This window comes from Lucilia sericata, unplaced genomic scaffold (genome assembly GCF_015586225.1).
Source record: "Lucilia sericata isolate MDLA Ls3-8-SP2 unplaced genomic scaffold, ASM1558622v1 Contig000027F_arrow, whole genome shotgun sequence".
NCBI lineage: Eukaryota > Metazoa > Arthropoda > Insecta > Diptera > Calliphoridae > Lucilia > Lucilia sericata.
Genome location: NW_023994065.1, coordinates 1,181,415 through 1,200,633, shown reverse-complemented (window position 1 = coordinate 1,200,633; position 19,219 = coordinate 1,181,415). Strand labels below are relative to the sequence as shown.

At 32.4% G+C, this 19,219-nt stretch overlaps 1 protein-coding gene across 1 annotated transcript; it reads right to left on the bottom strand.

Moving 5' to 3' along the window:
* Positions 1-380: 380 nt before the first annotated feature.
* LOC119610206 (tigger transposable element-derived protein 1-like) lies at positions 381-1,598 on the bottom strand. The gene has a single exon (XM_037965335.1). The coding sequence runs from the start codon at positions 1,596-1,598 to the stop codon at positions 381-383; it is 1,218 nt and encodes a 405-aa protein (XP_037821263.1).
* Between the last annotated feature and the right edge of the window lie 17,621 nt (positions 1,599-19,219).

Sequence of the window (19,219 nt, the reverse complement as noted above, 5' to 3'; positions counted from 1 at the left end):
GAATAGTAAAATTATTGGTAACGGACTAGTGATTGAACAGTACACTCAGGTCTCGTTTTATGCGATAGATGCGTTCCAAAAAAAATCGCATAAATTGAATTCGCATAAAACGATACTCTAGTTTCATATAAAAACTAATGATTCGTTCCAAAATTCTGAAAAACCGCATAAATTCAAATTTTAATTAAAAAATCAAAACAAAATCGCATAAAACAAATCAACAAAAATATATTTATTTCATTTTCTTAAACAATAAAAACAAAACAGGATTAAAAAAATAAACAAAAATATAATATTAATTCATTAACGACTGAAAAACAAAAAATTATTCTAAAATATATCTGAAACGTTTTTTAAGAAAATTCTGTTAATATGTATGATTAATCTGAATCACTGAATAATTGTCTGCATCGTTTTGGAATTGGTTCAACGTCACTTTCATCACTAGATGATATAATCATATTGCCATCATATGGTAAATTATCATTTTCATCACTAGAATTTATCTCGTGAATAGGGGATGAGATCAAAGAATTTTTATGAGTTTCAATTGTTTCTTTTCTTGCAAAATATTTTGTCATCAAACTTTGAGATTTTGAATTTGTAAGTTGCTTATACAATTCTTGATATCCGGAAAACAGATCAGTCAGTCCGCGTTGAATGTTTAATGCTCTTTCCATATCTGGATCCATATTAAGAATTTGACTTTGTAAAGCATTAACTGTGCTGAGGATATCACCAATTTTTTTTGAAGTGAAGTGTTCAACAATTTCTTCGGAATCACTCTCTTCACTATCCACGTTTTCTTCAGTTCCAACAACTAAAGTAATAACGTCGTTATCGGTTAATGGTTCTTCAGCTAAAAGTTCTTCTAAATCATCATGGTTCACCGAGTCAAATCCTTCTCCTCCAATTTGATGAGCTAAATCTATAATTTCATTAGTCAGAGTCGATATTTCCTCCCCAGTACTTCTAGCAACACAATCTTGCCAAGTAGTTTTCCAGCATGCATTTAATGTTTGTGGTCGCAGTTTAGAGATCGCTGATGCTGCCAGAATAATGCAATCCAAAATTGTAAATTTTTTCCAAACTTCATTTAACGTAAGTGGTTCATTTTCAAGTTTGTTTAAAATGAATTGATAAGTGTTTTTTATGTAGTATTTTTTAAAAGTGGAAATTATTCCTTGATCCAAAGGCTGAAGAATGCTAGTTGTATTGGGTGGAAAAAATTCGACTTTAATGTTTGGATGTTCCAAATGAGGATGGCCGGGTGCATTGTCTACAATCAGCAAAACTTTAAATTCAAGACTTTTTTTCTTCATATAGGATTCAACTTCTGGTACAAAGCATTTTTGAAACCATTCAGTAAACACTGAAGTTGTCACCCATGCTTTAGAATTTGCCATCCAATGAACCTGTAAACAAGTTAAATCCTTACCTTTAAGAGCTCGTGGCTTTAAAAACCTATTTACTACTAGCGGCTTTAACATTTTATCTCCTGAAGCATTACTGCATAGTAGAAATGTTACTCTTTCCTTGCAAGCTTTAAATCCACTGGCTCGTTTTTCGGATTTCGCAATGTAGGTTCGACTTGGCATCTTTTTCCAAAACAGACCAGTTTCATCAGCATTAAATACCTGATCTGGGCAATATCCCCCGTCTTCAATAATTTTTTTAAATTTGTCTGGGTAAGCTGCGCAAACGCTCTCATTTGCTGAAGCTGCTTCACCTCTAATTTGAAGTTATGGAGGTTATTTCTTTTAATAAATCTTGTCATCCACCCTTTACTTGCTGTAAAATCCTTTGGCGTAGAAGTTGACGGTTCAGAATCTTTAATTGTCTCATAAAATTTTAAAGCCTTTTCTGTGATTATATATCCGCTAACAGGAATTTTTTTATTCGTTAAGTCTTCAATCCATATAACGAGAGCTTTTTCCACTTTTTCAATTAACTCGTCTCTTGAATAAGAAGAATATTTAGTGCTTAGTTTTGTGCCTAAAATTACAGATTTTCTTATTGAAATCTCATTTTTTTTTAATAGCTCGAATTGTTGATTCCCCTAGTTTATATTCCTTTCCAAGTGCGGTATATTTTGCTCCTTTTGAAATGCGATCTAAAATTTAAATTTTTGTTTCCAGGGATATCGTTTGTCTCGTTTTTTTATTTTTTTCCATTGTTATATCCTAAATGATAAATAAATATTCAGCAAATAAAAAAGCCACCAAAATTTACGATTTTTATACTAACTTTTTCCCAAAGTGAAATATTTATTGAGGTTTAGCACTGATTTTAATTTAAAAGTTAAATCACTCGAATCACTCACTCACTGTAAGTAAACAAATGAACCAGCTAATAAAAAATGGCAATGGCCACAACACACATGCATATTTTCTATGCACAAAAAACAACGCACCGAAAAAAGAACAAGCTATTAAAAAGGGAAATCCCCAGTTTGTTCTTTCATTAGTAACACACAACACACATACATACGTATCTCCTATGCATAGAAAAAACACAAAATAAAATAAACTATAACGATTAGTGATGCAAACATGATTTAATTTAAAAACGGTAAAAAAGCTAAAAACATCTAAAATTTCAAAAAAAAAAAATCGTTCATTTGAAAACCGCATAAATTTGAATCCGCATAAAAAAAATCCGCATAAAACGAGACCTGAGTGTATTATGTTCTTTTCGGAAACCGAATTGATGTTGGGGATAAATTTTATTAGATTTATATTATATTTAAATTATTAGTTTCTGATTAATATTTTTTTTTCGAAAATCTTGCCTATGGACGATAAAAGGCTTATTGGACGATAGGAAGACGGGAGGTTTATTAGGTTTTTGAATGGGAACAACTTTTGCTGTCTTAAATTCAAGTGGAAAATATCCCATACTTAGGCACGCATTAAAAATAACTGTTAAGAACATAAGCGACTTATCTGGAATATGTTTAAGACATTGGTTTCCTATCCTATCAATTCCTGGGGCTTTTCTTAATTTGGTATTTTTTATAATATCACATATTTGAGATTTGGTTATATGCATATCTTCCGAAATATTGGGATTAGTCAGCCTAAAAGATCGGATTGCAACCCTTACTTGTAATTCAAATTCATCATCGCCCGAATGACTGGAAATATGATTAGATGGTATATGCTTTGTATTTAAAGTGGAAGATAACCTTGGAACGCTAGTACTAATGACTTCTTTTATGATATTTCTAAATTGTATAATCGCTTCATCAATCTGTTCTTTAGATATAATACTACTTGAATCTGGTATGTTCGTATGTCTTGTAAGATATTCTCTAAAAGCTACCCAATTCGCATTTTTGTAGTCAAATTTTACAAAGTTTGTTCTGTATACCTGATCATAGAGTTTGATCTGAACTGATAGGTGATCCGAACTGAGGTCATTTAGAACAATAATATTTCTGGAATATTTGTTAGGAAAAAATCGAGAGTAGATCCCTGTGTATTTGAACTAGCAGGCATATATGAATGATCGGTTGGATAGACAATATCAATGTAATAAGATATAAGTTTCTCATTTAGAATGTTACCCCAAATAGCTTTTAAACAGCCCCAGCTCTGATGCCTACAATTGAAATCTATTATATCAACTCCGCCTCCTCTGCCGACATCTCTATCGTTTCTATAAACTACAAAATCCCGATGTTTTATAGAGATATTTGAATTTGTCCTTTAATTGTTATGGACTGTCGTTCAAAGTAAACAACATAAATAAACAAGTAAGAAAGTATAGTCGGGCGTGGTCGACCATATGATACCCTATCGACTCAGACGACGATTCTAAGCCGATTGGTATACTTTAAGGTGGGTCTAGGACGAATATTTTTGTATGTTACAAACATCAGCACTAATCCAATATACCCTCCCCACTAAAGTGGTGTAGGGTATAAATATTCAGATTTATGGTTATATACGTTTTACGTCTAAGCATTTTAATCCCATGCAAGTCCGAATAGCAAAGCTTTAGGGTAGAAGGGGGACCATACGCCACTTTTTTTTTGAGGCGGCCTCAAATTAAAACCACAATACATATTCTTAATTTTTTTCTTGGTTCGGATACTTAGATATGTTGGCTTTAGTTTTATCCCTTTCAATCTTTCCTAAGTCATCCTCATACACATATTTTTTTAACTTTTCCGCACTGACCAAAAACGGCGATACCGCCCCATCCATGGGGTAAATACGCCAAGGGGATGGGGCAGATTTGTCATTAGTAAAATAAGCCAAAAAAATTAAAAAGTAAAAACTTATTTTGCTGTTTTATATTTTAATTCACTAAACAAAGTATAATAAACTAGATATTTATTGTTTATTTCACATAACTTAACAAAAAAAATTAAAACAAATTATTAATGATTTTTTCTATATTTTAACAAAATTTTGTTCTACATCACAAGCATTACATATATTTGGCGAATGTGCCCCACGGGCAGTTCTGGGGTTTAGTTTAAATTTTTTTCGGGTTTCAAATTATATTATCGAAAATATTATTATGTCTTATTATTCACTATTATTGACGTTCTATCACTGACCAATATATTTTTTCTATCAAAAAAACTAAAAAAGTTAGCACAAAAAATTCACACAGTGAAATATTTTCACAGCCCTTTGAAAAACAATTAATCACGTCTGCCTCCCATCATATGTAAAGTTAATCTTTCAAACTTTCAGGGATGATAGATAATCGATAAACGAAAATACAATTTGATAATGCGATAAAATCGATTACTCAGTTTTCAAGTTATTCGCTTTGGCAGATGTGCCCCTATGGCGAATGATCCCCCTTCTACCCTATATGGGTTTTCACTTTTGGTTGCATATGGGCAATTCCATACCATCGTTCGTGACATTTGTACGCCTATAGAGTTGTTTAAAATTTGGAAAAACAGAAGTAATTGGAAAATAATTATGTCATTATGTTCCATTCAGAGGGTTCTCTATGTGGACAAAAATGAATACAACTCGGATCAGTGTGACCATTTTGGCATTTTTGCAGCTAGATTTAGCATTTTTTATTTTGATTTAGCTGTAAAATTTTAATTTAGCATTTGGCATTTTATTTAGCATTTTTATAAAATATTTTTAGCATTTTTAGCTTTTTTTGCAATTTTAGTATATAAACAAAAAAAGACAAATTTTTGCAAAAAAGATTTATATTGGAAATAGGTTTAACCGGAAAAATCAGAATTAAATGTCTACCCAAACACAAGCAACAAGAAATATGAGAAATGTAATAATTTACACTGTAATTCAAAAAAATGCAAAAAGATTCATGAAGATAAATAACTTAAAATTACGCCAATACAAGTGAATACTTTAAAATGTTGTATTCTAAAATATTTTTCTGGAACCCAATGCTTTTTTAAATTCGAGGTGATAGAAATAATTCAAGAGATTTCATATATTTTTACAAATAAGTTCAGTACGCTATTTTACAAACTAATACTTTTTGTTTGCTCATGGAATGAAACATATAATTTTGGAAAAGGTTATGTATGACGGTTAATTAACAAATTTTATTTTTTCCTATACGAAATAAAGAGGTTTTAATTTTTATCATCCTTCAGGAGTTCTTGTTAATTTATTGAAAATAAGTATTGAAAAAAATCAATAATATATAATTAAGACTTTCTCATCCTACTTTCTGTTCTTTTTTTTACCAAATTTTTAGTAACTTTGTTGTCACGTTTTTTTTTATTAAAAAAAATACATAAATTTCGAAAATATTATTGACAATTTATTCCAGAATTACAAACTTACGGATTTGAATATATCTCTCAATTCATTTCATACATTCTCATATATATTTTTCCAAAAAAATCTTGGAAGTATGAGTTATAAACCTGACATCTATTCACCGAGATTTAAAATTATTTCAACGGAATTTTCAATATTTTTGTGACATGAAAACCATTTTTAAAGTGTTTTGAGGAAGACAAATAAAATTGTTCATATAAAAAAAGTAAAACTAGAAATATTATACTTTTCCTTCCGAAAACACATATAGGTTTTATACCATGAGCAACTAGTGTAATTAATAGAGTTTTAATGTAATTTTTGCATTCAGAAATATTTTAAAGTTAGAGACATTACATATTGCTAAATTTACAAAAATTTTGAAATAATTTTTAGCATTTCTGTTTATCTTAATACCACGGAATTAATTTTTTACCCTACTCCACTATACTACGTTTGAGTATACTAATCGGTTAAGAATCATTTTCTGAATCGATTAAGCCATGTAAGTCTGACCGTCTGAAATTTTCAAAACAATAAGCACGTATGCTTTTTGATCCAATGACAAAACCTTTTAAACATGGTTAAAGTCCGTCCTTTATTTTACCTAGCCCCCTATATATATACAAATGTATAAAGCCTTTCTCAGAAAATTAGTTTAAATATATCGGAACCAAGGTTCAATTCAACATAAATGCTTTATTACGAAAAATAAATCAAATTTTATACTCATATGCTCAACCACGGCAGAATATACTTACTTACTTGTTAAAAATTACAATGAATCTCAGTTACAAATTAATATGAATTGTTCATAAAAACACTTAAAAAATTTTAGCATTTTTTTTGGCATTTTAAAATCAATTTAGCATTTTTTCTAGCATTTTTTTGGATGAGATTTAGCCGCAACATTTTTTGAGACCTGGTCACACTGACTCGGATCCTTATTGTTTAAAATATAGGACAAAATAAAGGGATATCATACGTGACGTAAAACGGAAGTGATTTTGAGGTACATGTAAAAATATACAAAAATCTGCGAATTGTGTAGGTGTTTCCTATATAATTTTTTTTTCTAACACTAGGGGACATATTTAGCCTTTATAATCGGTAATTTTAAAATATAAAACTACTTTGATTTTTTTTATTATGAACAATGTTTAATATCGTACGTGACACATCGTACGCGACAGATTCTTCTCTTATATATTCTTAAGATATAAAATATATATTTTGGAAACATAAGTATACAAAAATTTAAAAAGAAATAAAACATTTGTATTCAATAAAAACGATAATGAATTAAATTAATTTTTTATAACACAACACGTAAATAAGAACTGAGTTTTCACCAGCAACTTAGCTTATTATATTCGAATTAAATTTTAATTGTTTCTCTTACTGAATATGCAATTCGAGAAACACTTATGTACTCATTATTATGATATGAAAATGAATGCAGTTTTTTTTATATTTTGAATCGGATGAATATTTTCCCATCTTTGATTAAGAAAAGGGGAGAACTTTTCGATCTCTTCCGCAGCGACATACATCAAATTAACTCCTTCCACATATCTATGTGCACATTCATAAAATGAATAAGCATCCGACAATATAAACTTATTGGCTTTTACAACTTGCCACACCTTTCTTTTGACATCAACGGCGATGTGGCAAAGAAGTTCCATTCTAAAAATTTGGAATTAAACTCGGCTACAAAAGATGGTATACTTTTCAAAATAAATTTGTTTTTAAAATGGGCGCCGCAACCATCGGAGAATAAGAAAATGGATGAAATGTCTTTATATTTTTCTTGGATTTGATGGATAATTTTAGTAATGAAGTAATACACATCAAACTTGTTGTGCGTTAATTTATCGCTAATAATAGCAAATGATTCACTTTGACCAAAGACCCACGCAACGCATGTGAAAATAGTGACCGGTTTATAGCTGAAATGAGCATCTTGAATTTCGTTTTGATGAATCAGTCGATAGTTTTCAGCAAAATCTATTTGAAGAACCACTTCATCACCTGCAATATTAAGTTTTTTGTTATTAAAATATCTTTGCTGACATTGTTTTATAAAACTGTGAAGTTTGAAAATCGGCAGTTGAACTTCTATTTCATAAATTAACTCTGCCAGTGGAGCTATAGTGTAGCTTAACGTTAAGCGGTTTTCAACTTTTCTCCAATATTTCCATGTTACATTTTTGTCCATTTTTGTACAGAAATTTATTGGTATTAAATCATGTTCTATATCTCGCACGCAATTCTCACAACTTTCGGCCATGCAATTTTCATCCAATACATTGCAACAGACAGTTTGTAAGAACTTTTCAAATGTTTTAGGAAACGTCGGTATAACATTTGCACAGGACTCTAACAAAAAAGCAAAATTTGCGTGATATTTGCAAACACACATATTGTGCGGCATTTTGTCTATTAGTTGTACATAGCTAGGTCGATACTGATAAAACAAAGATTTTCCAACACTATTTGGGGAGTATTCTCTTTTATATAATTGGTAAGATTCTTCAACTGTCAAGAGCATAAAGCGTTTGGCAACTATTTTGCCGTCACAAATTATGGTGTCTTTTCGGCCTGGAGATTGTACACTTATTCCCTCACGAAGGTAGAATTTTTTGACTATATCTATACTATCAACAATGTCAAGACATTCTTCTTCTACACATTCTGTGGACTCCTCATATTTCTTGTACAAAGTTTTAAGAATTTCGAAATTTTTTTAGGTCTATTGGTAAGACTCTTTCTACTTTTCTTACAGCTTTACCTAAAGTTTTTTACACTTGTAGAAAGATTCAGGGTTTACTCGATTTTTTAGTTTTTCTCTCCGTTTTTGTTGTCGAATGCGATCTTTTCTTCTTTTTTCTTGGAGAAGCTTTTCATCGTTCTTGATTGCATCCGACAACTTTTTTCTATAGACACGCTGCCTTTCAGCCTCCTTTTTTCTGTACTGCTTCCATTTTTCTGCGTTCGTTTTCAACTTTTTTCTCCATTTCTTTGTAATATCATATTTACTTTTCCCCATCTTAATAAAAAAAATTATTTTCTTACATTTAGTTGCATTTATATATACTTACAATATAGTATGTGACGGACTTTAAGGGCTTATAAATTTTTTTTATACAAAATTTTTTAACAAAATTTATCAATATTTGTTAGTGACAAATATTTTGCTTTAAACTTTTATTTTGATAAACGTGGAACCGCTTTTATTGAAATTACGAAGAAAAATAATGTTTTTGCACCAAGTACGTGACTTTAGAACAATGGTGCCCAAAATCACTATTCCCTATCACGCGAGATAGGGCAAGAATATTCTGCTGACGTTGCGTTGACTCACCTACACTATAAGCTTACTTGTGTATTTTCTTATTTGAGCATGTGCTAGTTGATTATCTCTCAACTTGCAAAACAAAATCAACTCAGTTGCTGATCAGCATTTGTCGAGGTAAGATCTGTACGCAACTTTTTTAAAATCCACACAGAAATACAACAACAAAATTTTGAGAAAGCCGAATTTATGTAGGTGAATGAGAGAGCACAGCTGATAGTTTTTTATATATGAACTTTAATGTACGCTGTCTGTCAAAATCCATAATATCAATTTGACAGTTAGAATATACTTTTTAGTATGCAGTCATTTTATTAGTACAGTTTTATTTTGGGTTACATTTTGTTTTCTGCTGCTTTACCAATACAAATGAATGTGTAACAGTGTGTGTATGGACAACACTGCTTTAGAATAACATCCAAATCAAATCAAAAAATACAATTAAGAGAACTCTATATTTTCTCTTGACTCATGGATCTTGTTCATTGTTGTTGTAACATCAATTTTAAAGTATAATTGCCTTAATACAAGTACCACAATTTAATCGTTAAATAAGAGAAAATAGTTCATTATAAGTTCTTAAAACTCAATCAAAGAGATTGTTAGCTAAAATCATTATTTTTTCTCTTTAAAAATAGTAATAAGCTAAAAATACTTTTAGATAGTAAAATTTGAATATTTCGTTTACTCTTTAAAACATTTTAAAACAAGTTTCAATGAAGTTTATTTTTTCAGTCTTGGTTTACCTTTTCATGGAATTGCCCATATGTGAAAAATTCATAAGAGTTGGTAAGCGCGGTACATATTGTATCAAAATTTTCCTTAGAGCGGCAAAACAATTTAAGACCAATAGAAATTTTTCTTATAGAATAATCAGATATATTATATGTTTTACATATTTCATGTAGTTCTTCTATTTTACATTTTAAAACAGTAATTGCTGATATTACAACCTTTGCTGGTTTAGGTACACAATATTCATCTTCGTTATTATCATCAACAGCTTGTAATGGAAAGAAGTAATTTGTTGATAATTTTGACTGACTCGCTTTATTCGAGTTTTTATTGGCTTTCGGGTTATTATTCATTGTGTTAACGCCTAGTGCGTTAACATCTTGAGTTGATAATGCACGTTTTATTTTGTTGCATTTTTTCAATAATTGTTTTTATTTTTGTTATGTCAGTAAGCAAATTGTTATTGTTCCGAAGAATGCAAAATATTTTATTGTTTTGTTTTAAAATTAAATTATTATGAAGTTGTTTAAAGTTCTTGTAATAGCGACACACACGTCTTTATACAACGAGAGCATTAGCAGAACTGTTAATTTTAGGATTTTAGTACATATTTAATTTAGCATTTAATTTATACCTATGCAAATCTCGTTATTGCTAGTTCAACTATTTTTCCAAATGCTCATATAGGAATTCTAGATGTCGTCGTCATCCTGCAACCGTGAGCAAAATACTACTACGGAGGCATCCGTGGCGGACAATGCGTCAAGTGTACAGCACGCCATTGGCAAAAACATAGAGGTGAAAGAGAAGGATGAACTCGGAGAGAGCTCTAAGCTACCTCAGTCTTTAAATATAGGTGAGGGTTCCGACTCTGAAAAGAAGTCCCGAAAAGCGAGGAGAGAGGCTAGACAGTGGAATAGGAAAAGAGCCGCCATCTTACGCCAAAATTGCCAGAAGATGACACCGGGACGATCTACGCTATGCAGTTTACGATGCCGGTAATCCGACAGCCAAAATTCCAATAGACCAACGGAGTAAGGTAGAAGTGGACCGTGCAATCGTTTTAAAGGACAAACAACCAATAGAGAGCGTGAGCTGCGAGTTCAGCATGGACGTGATGTTGATGAGGTTAGCATCTCACCAATGTGTTAGCACCCTTAAGAACTTGGTGGAAAATATCCCTCCTCCCAGGGATGGCGCTAAGCTGGGACTGACAAAGAAGAGCGAGCTTCCGGTGCTCTTAAAGTCCACTGTCTACATAAATGGATGGGGCAGTAAACTGGCTAATGAACGTATACTAGAAAGTCTTTTACAGGAAAGAAGAAGAACTTAAAGGAACTTTATTTGTAATAGGTATCGACCAGAAATCTATGCGAGGAAGCTACCACTAACTCGCCAAAAGAAGGTGCAGCTGCCTTTCCAAAATTGGGGAGGGGCCGATTGAAAGGGATGTCAAAACCGTCCCCGATAAGGACACTAAAACACCTAAGACGGTACCCAAAGCATCATTAGCAAGTACTGGTAATTTTGAGGAGTCAAATCCTAAAAGCGAGGAGGAAATCACTCACTCGCCAGAAGACAGAACAGCAGTGCTGTCCAAAATGGGAAAGTGTCGATTAAAAAGACTGCTCTTCCTATGCCTGATAAGGACACCGCAGTGCCATTAATGGTACCTACTGCATCAATAGGCACGCATATATTTCATTGAATTCTAAAGCTATAGGTGTAAAATTCGACTTGAATTCAATGAAATATATATGAAATATCTTTATTTGATAATTAAATATGTGCGTTTAAGGGATTTTTTGAAGTGGACCTATTACCAAATATGGACCGATCCAGAAAAAATTTGGTACAATGTTTTATATGCCTATCCGCAAAAAATTTCGTAGAGTGATTTATGTAAAGACAAAACATGTTTGTGTCGAATTTTATCAAGATAGCTTTATTTGATAATGAAATATGTGCTTTTAAGTGATTTTCGTAAGTGGACCTTATATGGGAGTTATGAGCAATAATGGACCTACCCGTAAAAAATTTATAAAATGATTTGTACGTACACAAAACATATTCAAGTCGAATATTATCCCAATAGCTTTAGAATTCAATGAAATATATGCGTTTAAGTGATTTTCGGAAGTGGATCTTATATGGGAGCTATGACCAATTATAGGCCTATCCGGAAAAAATTACGTAGAGTTATTCATGTTTAGGCAAAACATATTTGTGTCGAATTTTGTCAAGATAGCTTTACTTGACATTGAAATATGTGCTTTTAAGTGATTTTCGGAAGAGGGCCTTATATGGGAGCTATGACCAATAAGTCAGGTTACCCGGAGGAGTCAAATCCAACGAGCGGGGATGTGATCTCTAACTCGCTGGAAGACAGTTTAAATGGATGACAATGATTGAGGTTATCCAAATAAACCTCCATCGGAGCGAGACGGCTACCAAAGCCAAAATTAACACAGGTAAGATACATATAGCTTTAATCCAGGAACCTTGGACGATTCGCAACAAGTCTTCTGGATTAAAACACGTAAATTTCCAACTTTTCTACGCTGATACAGGGTCTCGACCGAGAACATGTATCTTATGTCACAAGAACTTATGTTTTCTCCTCTCAACAGGATTATCCACATCGGATGTAATGCTGCTGAAGCAAGGTCGTGGCAACATATTCCTCGCATCTGTTTACCAGCCCTTCGATTCCCCGAAACTACCACCAACGTCGGAGCTGATGAAACTGGTCGAAGAGGCACAAAGAAAAAATAAGAAAATTGTAATAGGTTGTGATGCCAACTCCAACCATGTAGCTTGGGGTAGTAGAAACACCAATCGCAGGAGACAAGCCCTCATGGATTTCCTTAATACTAAAGACTTGATCACATCGAACTTAGGTTATAAAGCTACCTTCGTCAATAGAATCAGAGAAGAAGTATTAGATATAACTATATTTTCAGAGAGCTTATAATCGAAATTCAGGATTGGAGAGTTTCGGAGGAGCACTCCTTTTCTGACCATCGGTACATAAGATTCAAAATACTACGGCCGCCACCATAGCCGATAAAGTTTCAGAATGAGTCTAAAACTAATTGGACAATGCACAGTGGGGCAGAATGGAAATTTTTTGGAAATAAATCTGGCATTTCTAAACGGCTGATCCGATCGGAATAAAATTTGGCGTGAGCGTAGCCAAGGAGCATTCGAGTTTAAGTTTTGAAGATGAACCCTGCAGATGCCCCAGGGACGGCGCTGTGGCGGCTCAAAGTAGGGTACCTACGACATGTAAAATTTTTAAACTCGTGCCATTTTTTTGTTTTTCATCCAAATACAAAGATTTTTATATTTTCTGAAAGCGCTCGACGAGATCTTGAAAAAACATGCTTGGACATACTACTTATCTCTTATAATGTCCGAGTTATAGGCATTTAAAAATTTAGTGATACAAAATTTACCATACCTTGGTCCGCCTTTTTTTGAATACCGGGCGTAATTTTGGACCAAATGGACTCAATTTTTTCTTGTTAGTTAGACAACAAAATTTCCAATAATATACAAAAAATTTCAGATCAATATCATTTACAGATCCAAAAATATACGTTTTTTAATTTAAAAATTCAAAAAATTTTAGATTTTTGCCGTTTTTTGCCCAAAATGTGTCTTAACTCTTTTATTAATAAAATAAAATTTTCTTTAAGAATATATAACAATTTTATAGTTTTCTAAAAGGTATCTTTACGCAGAACGCTTTGGCGTAAAAAACTTGTCCTATTTTTTGAAAATGTTGCCACTGCGTCCTTCCGAATATGACCTATTTTTTTATCAAAACTTCAACTTTGGGCGACATGTTCTAAAATCCCAAAGCTGGGATCAGAAAATTGAAAGCAGTTTTAGAAACTTCAATATGTTTTCTATTTACTCCAAAAGTATTTTCCCAGCCCTGAAAGAAATGTGGACCCTATGGGCAAAAATGTAAAAAATCCCATTTTTGGGATTTTCATTCCTATTTTTGGGAATTGCGGGATGCCCTTTGACCTTTTCAATTTTTTTTTTGCATTTTCTTATTTGAAATGACAAATTTAACAAGCGTTGAAAATTTCATTGAGTTTTGTTCATAAATAAAGATTTTGTCTTATATTACATATTTGTTAAATTTCTAAAACTATGATTTATATCAAAATTTTAATAGGGTCGCAGATAGCTACAACTATTTAGTCCATATTTATCTCTTAATATCATTTTTTAGTTAGATATGGAAATTCTCGACCCTTTACAAAAAATTTCAAGCCAATATCTCAATTACATTCAAAAATATGTTCATTTAAACCTGTGTCCTTTAATTTAATCTTTTTCATATTTTAGTATTAAGTATGACAGAACATACATTTGGTGTTGAATAAAATATTTTTAAAAATTATTTAGTTAATTATTTTATTAAAGACTATAACATTGTATATACAATAAAAAAATATAATTTTATTATGAGCCACGCACAACAACACCTAAATCACCCCACACAAACCACCTTTCCCGCCCACCGAAATATAAAACACAATTTAATACAATATCATCAGTTAGTATAATAGCTTTTTTTATTCGAACTGTTTATCTTAAACATAATACAATTAATTCTTACAACCTACTTATATAGTTAATTCCTAACACTACTTATTTTCTATAAAATAATCTGTCATATCGGTATACATATCCAGAAGGTAATATAAGTCCTTTAAATTTTCCTCGTTTTGAGATGATAGAGTTTCATAACAAATCCGTCTTTTTCGTATAGTTGAAAGAACAGGATCAGAAGATAGAAGTAAACTATTAAAAATATCTTCATTCTGTGATTGCCTGGAGCATTTTCTTGAGCTGAAAAGTTGAACATGCTTAAAATCTCGATTCCTCGCTTCCTGGGCTTCTTCTGTTAACTCTCCAAGTGGAAGAATATTCGATTCAATTATTATTTGACCATGACACAATACTTTGTGTACAGTTGGTGTTAGTTCCCTCCATGGATACAGAGATACAAGTAATTTAGAAATTTCAGATGTATATTCCCCAAATCGATTCCCATTAATTTTATGTTTACTATTCAGTGCCATTAAAATAGTGTTAACTCTTCGAAGCAACTCCTTGTCGATTCCAGTTATTTTTGAAGTAATTTCAAAATCACGAAAAAACCTTCTCGCCGTATTACCGTCATTTGTACTACCGCAACTTGGAAGTGGTTTGTCGATGTTTAATCCCATCTGAACTTTAAATTCTTCTTGGATTCTGCTTTTTTCCGCAGCTCTCAGTTCTTTCAATTCTTCATTATTTTTTGTTGATTTAGTAAGATTCTCTGGCACACTTCTATATTTGAGGTCGTATGCTATGTGTAAAAAGTAATCCAAAAATTGTATTCTGGCATGAAGTGGTGAAATTCCGAAAGACAGGACTTCTTCATTAATACTTCTGCTTTTGTTTATATTTGAGAATTGCGACTTTTTCTCATTACATATTGAGCATCTCCAGAAGGAAGAAGTTTCTGTTATGGCATTGCTGACCTTTCCATCAATCATTGTTAAGCTTAGCTGATATGATACGTTAATAGAGAATTCCTTTATTTTTATGCAAATGGGCTCCATTGCATTTATTTCATCTTTTAAATATTCCACTTAATCTTTTGTTGTTTTCTTTGACTCCTTTATATATTCAAATCCAATGGGTCTACAAAAATTTTTTGAACCCGGAGTTGTATTGATCCATATATCTTCAAATGAATTTCCGATGCTTGACGATGATGGATTAAGGGAATATGAACGAATTCGTAATGGCACTAATGATGACATAAATACACTTTTGTAGTCTGCTAATATCCGACTTCCACAAGCTTGTTTGTATTCTGGAAGTCACATCCCCACTTACACATTAAGACAACATCATAGTTATGAATTTTCCTTAGTTGGTCTTCTGAAAAGTCTGACACAATTCTTAATGCTGTGTTTTCGAGCAAAGATGATATATCAATACAAGCTTCCACATCATTAACAGCAATAGGTGATGGTAGGATAGTTTGTTTTTTTTTTCCTGGATCGCCTTGTATGATGGTAATATATTGTGTCCTTTTTCATGCAGAGCTTTCCTTAATATTTGGTACTTATTTCGACTGAGACCCAGTTCCAACATAAGCGCTATTGCTTCCTCTTCAGTAAAATTTGATTGTGATGTTGGAGTTGGTATACTTTCCACAATTCGCTTAAGTCGTTTTGGTGATGCATTAGGAAGAATAGTGGCAATATGTACGGCATCCATAGGTTGGTTTTCCTTTTTCAGCATTTCGTTAAATGTATCAGCAATTTCCTCATTTGAGATTGAAAAAAGTTTTTGTGTGACCCTCTTTTTTTGACCTTGAACATAAGTCTTCGTATGACTAGCAAGGCGCTCCTGTTGATGTGTTGTAAGTTGAGATTTCCGTAGTAGTTTCCATCCAACTACAAAATTTTAATCGAAATTTCTTTTGATTTCCATCCACAGACTTACTTTTTACATCAAAAAGTTTTCAATTTTTGATATGCCTGTTTTGTCTACTTTTCTACTATATGTAGTTTTTATATAATTTGAAATGTCTTCAATTCTTTCTGGCCCTTTTGAAGATACACTCCATAAAACGGAACACAACTCTTCGTACTTTAATGTAATCTTCATTGTAGATTTATTAAATATGGTACTTAAAATCTGAGAAGTTTACTTATATACCAATTCTTGTCATTTCCGATACAGGTATTCCAAAGTAAAAAATTACGAACTGTCTACCTATTAACATTTAGGACTATATTACTATAACCTGTAATTCAGTCATTGATATTTCTTATTAGTGAATGAATCGAAATTATCATTACCTGTATATTTTTACCTACATGATCATAAACGAAACAGAACGAAATGATCTGTCGAAAAAATTTAGGTAAAAAATAGTTATAAATTTCTGAAAATTTAAGCATAATAGGACCTTTCAATTATAAGGATAAGCAAACAAATAGAAAATAGGTAAATATAAGATTTAAACATGTTCTGTCATATTTAATACTAAAATATGAAAAATATGAAATTAAAGGATACAGGTTTAAATGAACATATTTTTGAATGTAATTGAGATATTGGCTTGAAATTTTTTGTAGAGGGTCGAGAATTTCCATATCTAACTAAAAAAAGATATTAAGAGATAAATATGGACTAAATAGTTGTAGCTATCTGCGACCCTATTAAAATTTTGATATAAATCATAGTTTTAGAAATTTAACAAATATGTAATATATGACAAAATCTTTATTTATGAACAAAACTCAATGAAATTTTCAACGCTTGTTAAATTTGTCATTTCAAATAAGAAAATGCAAAAAAAAAAATTGAAAAGGTCAAAGGGCATCCCGCAATTCCCAAAAATAGGAATGAAAATCCCAAAAATGGGATTTTTTACATTTTTGCCCATAGGGTCCACATTACTTTCAGGGCTGGGAAAATACTTTTGGAGTAAATATAAAACATATTGAGGTTTCCAAAACTGCTTTCAGTTTTCTGATCCCAGCTTTGGGATTTTAGAACATGTCGCCCAAAGTTGAAGTTTTGATAAAAAATAGGTCATATTCGGAAGGACGCAGTGGCAACATTTTCAAAAAATAGGACAAGTTTTTTACGCCAAAGCGTTCTGCGTAAAGATACCTTTTAGAAAACTATAAAATTGTTATATATTCTTAAAGAAAATTTTATTTTATTAATAAAAGAGTTAAGACACATTTTGGGCAAAAAAAACGGCAAAAATCTAAAATTTTTTGAATTTTTAAATTAAAAAACGTATATTTTTGGATCTGTAAATGATATTGATCTGAAATTTTTTGTATATTATTGGAAATTTTGTTGTCTAACTAACAAGAAAAAATTGAGTCCATTTGGTCCAAAATTACGCCCGGTATTCAAAAAAAGGCGGACCAAGGTATGGTAAATTTTGTATCACTAAATTTTTAAATGCCTATAACTCGGATATTATAAGAGATAAGTAGTATGTCCAACCATGTTCTTTCAAGATCTCGTCGAGCGCTTTCAGAAAATATAAAAATCTTTGTATTTGGGTGAAAAACAAAAAAATGGCACGAGTTTAAAAATTTTACATGTCGTAGGTACCCTACTTTGAGCCGCCACAGCTCCGTCCCTGGGGCATCTGCGGGGTTCATCTTCAAAACTTAAACTCGAATACTCCTTGGCTACGCTCACGCCAAATTTTATCCCGATCGGATCAGCCGTTTAGAAATGCCAGATTTATTTCCAAAAAATTTCCATTCTGCCCCACTGTGCAATGTTCGGTTCCTTACTAAAGAACCGTTTATGTCAGGACATTTTTCAATGTCGAAATAAAGAAGACATAGACGCCAAAGTAGAAATGCTCACAAGTGCCTTGGTTGAATCGTTCGATTACAGCTGCCCTCTGCGAGAGCGAAGATCTGCCCAGGAGAAACCCTGGGTAACCGGGGAGATCCGGAACCTTTGTAAGACTCTTCGCAAACTATTTAACAGGGCACGGCGTAAAAGACCGCAGTATACTGGGATGAGTATCGTAGTAAACTTGGTGAATATAAGAAAATTTTTCGTAAAGCCAAACGAGACTCCTGGAAACTTTTCTGTGAACAGGTAGACAGCGTAAATGACGTATCAAAGATAAAGCAATTCCGATCCAAAACTCATGTCCAACCGGAATCTATGGTCGATGATACGGACAGGAGGCTGGAGAATATGGAAAAGACAATGAAACTCCTAATGGACTCTCATTTCCCACTTGGTATATTGAATAACATAGATGAACCGATATTGGAGGAAGGGGAGGCTAACACGGAAATTGTAATTACATCTGATATGGTTAAAGGGGCAATCAAGAGCTTCGCTCCCTATAAAGCTGCAGGGCCGGATGGCATTTTCCCGGCACTCTTACAGATGGAGGCGGGACTGGTTTCCGTACATCTGTCTCAGATATTTACTGCATGCTTGAAATTCACATATACCCCCATTAAATGGCAGGATGCAAGGGTAATATTTATACCTAAACCAGGGAAACCTAGCTATTCAGCAGTATACCCGACAAAGATCTACAATTTAAACAGCAAGCTTGTGTAAAGGGACGATCGGTGGAAACCGCTTTAAACGAAATTGTCCCCTATATAGGTGCATCCTTTGACAGCAAACTATATACACTGGCGGTATGCATTGACATCGAAGACGCCTTCAATAACGTGCACATACTCTTATCCAATCCATAGACCAGTTTTATGTTGACTGGTGCTCCGTAACTGGAATAACCACATGTTAAGGAACAGATGGG